The sequence below is a fragment of the Bidens hawaiensis genome, unplaced genomic scaffold (genome assembly GCF_021521415.1).
Source record: "Bidens hawaiensis isolate Kalapana, Puna unplaced genomic scaffold, B.hawaiensis_p1.1 tig00013743_1, whole genome shotgun sequence".
NCBI lineage: Eukaryota > Viridiplantae > Streptophyta > Magnoliopsida > Asterales > Asteraceae > Bidens > Bidens hawaiensis.
Window position 1 is genome coordinate 497563 of NW_027492168.1, and position 6204 is coordinate 503766.

Genomic DNA, 6204 nt, shown 5'->3' on the forward strand with positions numbered 1-6204 from the left:
AGCTAGTCAGATGCGAGCTGCTTGAACTAGGGATGGGATTTTTTTCCCCAAATACATGTACTCGTACGTGTCTATTGCGTACGGGTATGTGCACCCAAATTTACTGATTATAGGTACGGGTACTTTAGGGTACAAGTACGGATACACATACGAGTATTTAGGGTACTGGCAGGCCGACCCAATACTATAAACAACTAAAGCCCTAGCTTTAGGCCCCCAAACTTTAAAGGCATTATTTTTTAAAATAAAAGTTCATATATTTAATGTTCATATTATTATGTAGTCTGCATTCTTATCAAATATGTCCTTTGTATTGCAATAGTATGTCTTTTATTTCCCCACGGAGACACAAGTTCGAATCCAATTGCAATGCTTTTTATCCCATTTCTAGTGAATTTTCCTACCTTTATTTACTTTTAAAATTTCCTTGTAATATAATTTTCTAGTGGTTCACGTTTATTTCTAGACTATATATAAAATGCGTTGTTGTTTGCAGCAAAGAAAACAATATATACAATACATGAAGGTAATATGATCTTTGACGAATTACTTATTTTATATTTGATTAAAAAAAAATTATTCTGTTGGTTGTTTTGATTGTTTCTTTCTAAGAATATTATATTATTTTTTATGATATACATAAGCGAGTTTAATTTTAAGAGGAGAGACAAAAAACACCTCCAGTTTCAAAATCTATCGACACTTCAACTTACAATCGTTGAAAATTTATGAGTCTTTCAAAAGTTTGATTTTATTTTCTTATATCTTTCAATTTTCATATTCACGATTTAAGGTTTCATTTATTTCCGTTGCTAAAGTTATGCTTGATTTTCGTCTAATTATGCTTGATTTCTGTTTAGTTAATTTTTGGATTATTTTTCCTCAGTTGGATCCGCTATGTTCATTAGTTGGCTTATGCTAAGTGGTCGAATTTGAGTTGAACTAATACAATGTCCCATATAAAATCTTATTTGTTGATTTCATCATATTTCGACGTGTTAGTTTTGTAGGGAAAAAAATATATTGTTATCAGCTTTAGGCCCCTAAAATAGTTGGGCCGTCACTGGGTATTGATATCTGTTTAGAATATGTAGGTGTTTTTATTAGGTTTTTAACACTCATGACTTAACTTTCAAGCGGTATTTTCAAGACCTAATATATATTAGTTGAATAAGTTTCTTCTCGATCTATATGTTTATATTCATATATTGTGTATTCGTATATTTTTATTTCATGTATATGTAATTGTGTATATAATTAAATAATATGTATTAACTTTCTCTCTTATTTTTCTATAGAAATTGAGGAAACAATAAACAAAGAAATTGATAAGAGAAAAAGAAAAGATGACTAGCAATGATTAAACGAATGTTGACTTTATTTGCATAAGTTATTTTGTTTAAACATTTTGATAATTTTTTTGGATACTTTGTATGTTTTGGCATTAATTACTTTATTTTGAATGGATTTTATATTATGGTTGATTTATTTCATTTTTATTTTTTGTATTATGTTTTGGTTGCGGTATTATGGTTTTGGTTGTGGTATTACGGTTTTGGTATTATAGATAACTGATTGTCGGTACCGTACTGTTGTCGATACCTAGTTTAGTGGAGATTTTTTAATAAAGAACAAAGTGATACCAAAACGAAATCTGTACCCAAGGTACCTGTACCCGTACCCGTACCATAAAATTCGGGTGCGAGTATGAATACCAAGATTTACTGATTTTAGATGCGGTTACTTTCGGATACGGGTACAATCTCGATCTCATTCCTAATTTGAACAACCTTAATCTGGTCACAACTCACATGTTTACTAGTTATCACAAACAAAGAATCTAAACTTTAACCCTCAAAGCTTTAAACCCGTACTTTAGAATGATACTCGGAACATGACCTCATAAACACAATTAACAAATATTCACAAATGAATTGAACGTAAACTCGTACTTTTCAACACTATTGGTTAGATGTCTTTTATGTTTTATCAAGTTTGTTGGGCATAGTTAGCTAAATTCTCATTAATTTGAAAAGGTTAAATGTAAATACCCTTTGTTGTGTTACAGTTCTATTAAAAAACGGTTAATGAGCATAACATAGCATGAAAGGAGAAGTCATCTGTTCTTTCATGTCTATTTAACTTTCAGTCGTTTTACGACTATGTTTTATAAGGTTTGGTTAGGAGGTTTGGGTGAGAAAAAAGTGTTGCCACATAGGCGACATGTACGACATGTAGACATACAGTTTTCTCACCCATAAATACTCAAAAGGGGTGTAAGGTAAGGGGCTTGGTTGGTGATCGGATAATCATTATTTAATTATTTTTTTAAACGGCGACTTTCTTGTATTTAGGCTACCGCACTCTCCAAATTTCGGAGTTCCCTTAATTAAAATGTTTAATTATTGTTTTCTACTATTTATATATTAACAAATGTGATAATTAAAATAATTAAATTCTCTTATAATTTAAAACGTTAAAGTTTCATTAAATTTTAAATAGAAAACAATAAAAGGGAAAGAGAAAAAACATCACAAATACGAACAAGATAAACATAATTAGGTCGAATCTTCCTCTATATCCAAGCCCAATTCATAAGAATGATAACACCAAACATGCTCCACCAAATCCGCATGAAGGGCTTCTTCACCGACATTTTGCAAAGAAAAATTCAATTTTTTTAGAAAGTAAAAATATGTAGATTTGTAAGAAAAGTATGTTTTGTTGGTTTCAACAAAATGTTGTGAAATTGAGCTTATCTCACACAAAGTTTGCCTATGATCTAGTTATGGTAATCCCTTTAAACTACACTTGTGGTAATCTTGCTGTTTGTTTAGCAGTTATATACTGCAATTTTCTCATAGACATTTTATCGACCATGTGCTATGCATACTTTCAATACACTGTAGAAGGGAATATTTTGTACGGTTCAACCCCAAAATCACAAGTTCAATACAATATTTCGAGCATCATTCACCGATCAGCGGTTCTATATTGAAAGTTAAAAGATCTGTTGAAATTGGAAGGATCACAGATGGCCAAACAAAATGGTTGATGAAATTAAAATCTATTACCAAAAGTAAAATGACTTTGGATTATGTATCCTATGGTCAAATCTTCAAGGTAGTCAAAGTCAGTGTAAGGGTTTGATGGTCTTAAATCTGCTAATTATTTACAAACTTCAGTGGGAGTTATATTCAGAAAATATTACCAATTTAACCAACAAATTCAACAATAGTGATCTATCCCCTGTTTCAAATACTGAAGTACATTTGTGCTTTGGGTCTTTGTTGAATTCAAAATTAATATCAACTGTAAAACTTGCAACAACAGCTTTTCAACTAAACTAAACTTAGTATATCACAATTCACAAATATATACCCAAGAACAAGATCCACTACCAAATCACACAATAAACGCACACCATCAAGTATCTATTTCCTGCAATAACTCATTAAGATTTTATAATAACAAACAGAGTGATTTTTTGGGTGCAAATTCTTGATGGCACTCGCTTAGATATTAGAAAAACCTTTTATAGATTGCAATGTCTTGAATTACTCCATGTGTTTTGAGTAATAAGATCAACAGAAACCATGGAAAAATGATCATATGTTATAACATGCGTTTGAAATTAAAGACAAATAACCTTAAACTCAGTCCCAAAAACATACTTTCAAATGCCATTATAAACCATTACATTTGGTTGATCAAGTAGAAGTAATGTCTCCTTGTAGTCATACACATCAAACGTACCCCATTTTCCAACAATCCCAAGACTATCGATGAGTTTTGAGCAGGGCTCGTAAACAGCAAGTTGTCCACAATCACCCTCTTCTTGCTCTGGAATTTCAATGATAGGCTCACCACTCTTCCGAAACCCCTTAAATATAGTATCTTCTTCCGGTGTAAGAGTGAACAACTTTGTAAACGATTTCGAAACACCATCCCCCATCATCCATACATCAAAGCTAGGATTAATGTCATGTAAATCAAACGCAACCAAAACCAGAGATTCCCGGACCCCTAGCTTAGACAAGCACAAACCCATGCGTGCTAAACTATCCGGAAGGATTACTTCTCCAAACTCTTCACTTGTCATATCAAATGAAACAAGCATAAACTTATGCTCACCATCCATAGTAATCCTATCATTAGCAAGCCAATAAAAAATTCCATTTACAACGGCCCCTTTAAATGGATAAAAATGAATTGATTTACGAGGGAGATTGACATATGAACTTCTCCAGACCTTTGCGCTTAACGTAAAAACCTCAACACGAGGAGCAATGCAAGAAGTTTCACTTTCCACACGGATCTCACTCCGTTGATCAACATACGTAATCTTGACTATCTTAGGGTCAATAGTCTCACGACAAACCCCAAAACCTATAGCAGTTCCATATATCCCATCGTTTCCGATACTAGGGTTAACAACAGCAATAGCTTTTCTAATTGAAACGTTCCAAAGGACAAATTGGTCATTATTACTGTGCAAACACAGTAAGCCGTGAGAACTGGCGATTATTTTAGGGTTTATAAGATTGTTAATGAAATCAGGAACGGTATGGGAAACTTTGTGTTGAGGAAATGTGTGATCATCAACAAATGAAATGTAATTATGCTCGTAATCAATTGTATCTTTGTACCTTACAAGTAGATGATGATGATGTTGCACCTGCGTATGGTGGCGCTTAATGAAATCGGAGCTGGTGATTAGGGTTTTCCATGTTTTGCAGACGGATTGAAACTGGATTAATGATTTAACGGGAAGGCGTTTGATGATTTCTGTTTGAATGTCGAACGGAATGTTGTCTGACATTTTGATTTTGATTTTGATTTTGGTTACAGCAACCGAAAATGGTTAACATAACGAAAATTAATTTCTCATTTTTGGTTTAAAACAAAATATCAAATGCGCGATTCCGATGGCATATGGGTAATGCTTAAGGGTCGAGATCTTTAATGCTTTTGAATCTTAAGCTTAACTGGGTTGGCTGGTTTTCTTTAGATAGTGTTCATATGTGTGTGCAACCTGAAACATCAAAATCAATAAAATAATTGACTTCAGAAAATGTCACTCGGGTATTGGGGATATTTTCAAACGATATTAAAAAAGGTTTTATCAAATTATAAAGTATTTAATCCTTAGTATCTATAAAATAATAAAAATGTTTAAAGTATATGTATCTAAATTCTGCCTAGCAAAATCTAAAGATAAAGATATACTCCGTATTATGCGTAGTCTATTTTATATTAGTATGTAGAATGCATACTTTAAAATAAATTTTAACAAAAGAAGCTTGGTTTTGTTCGTTTTTTTAACTTATGATAGAACAAATGATCTAACATGAACAATTAAACGAATTGGGTTTATCGTTCGCCAAAATAAAAAATGTTTTCGTGTTCGTTCGTTAATAAGGTACACAACGAATCACAAACATAAAAAAAGGGACATAATTGAACGATATAAATGAGTAAAAATTAAAAGTAGAAACGAACAACAATATGCTAAGCTTAAAAGGTTATTAAAACTAAATTAAGTTGATAATATTTTATTCAAAAATATATACTATATAATAAATAAAGTTTTCTAATGCCACATGTTATCACCAAAATGTTACTCACCAAATTTTCCATCATCTCTTTCATATTAAATGCATTTCTCTTTCTTATTAATAGTTTTGTATTTCATTTTTTTTTTACTTTTTAATCTTTCATTTTTCTCTTTTTAATAATTTTTTTCTTGATTTTAGAAAATCAAATACCAGCATAAATATGTTATTTTTTATATAAATTTATTGTATTGGTTATTAATATTAGTTTTTATAAGTATCCAATTTTCACATTGATTTTGAATAATTATTGCAAAAATTAAGGTTTTAAATATATTATTTATTAGTTAATTAATATTAAAGTTTTATAATAAATAATTTTTATTGGATGAAGAGACAAGATTAACTTAAATTTAAAATTTCAATAAACTTTTACTTACTAAATATATATGACTGTATACTAAATTACAAGTTTTTTCTTTCAAAACCTTAAAAGACAAATTCATTATTGATGTATTCTCAGTGTTTATTTGGATTATTTAGAGTTTAAAGCAGAAACAATGTGAAACTACTAAGTTTTGATATATAAAATAAAGTTGCAAATAAAACTACAAATATTGTGTACAAAAAAATATTTTGAAATTTATGA

At 30.5% G+C, this 6204-nt stretch overlaps 1 protein-coding gene across 1 annotated transcript; it reads right to left on the reverse strand.

Annotated features, from left to right (window-relative positions):
- Positions 1-3018: 3018 nt before the first annotated feature.
- Positions 3019-4838, reverse strand: LOC143544730 (F-box/kelch-repeat protein At3g23880-like). Its single transcript, XM_077036763.1, has one exon. It carries the CDS (start codon positions 4820-4822, stop codon positions 3677-3679), a length of 1146 nt encoding a protein of 381 aa, XP_076892878.1. The 5' UTR covers positions 4823-4838; the 3' UTR covers positions 3019-3676.
- Positions 4839-6204: the final 1366 nt, after the last annotated feature.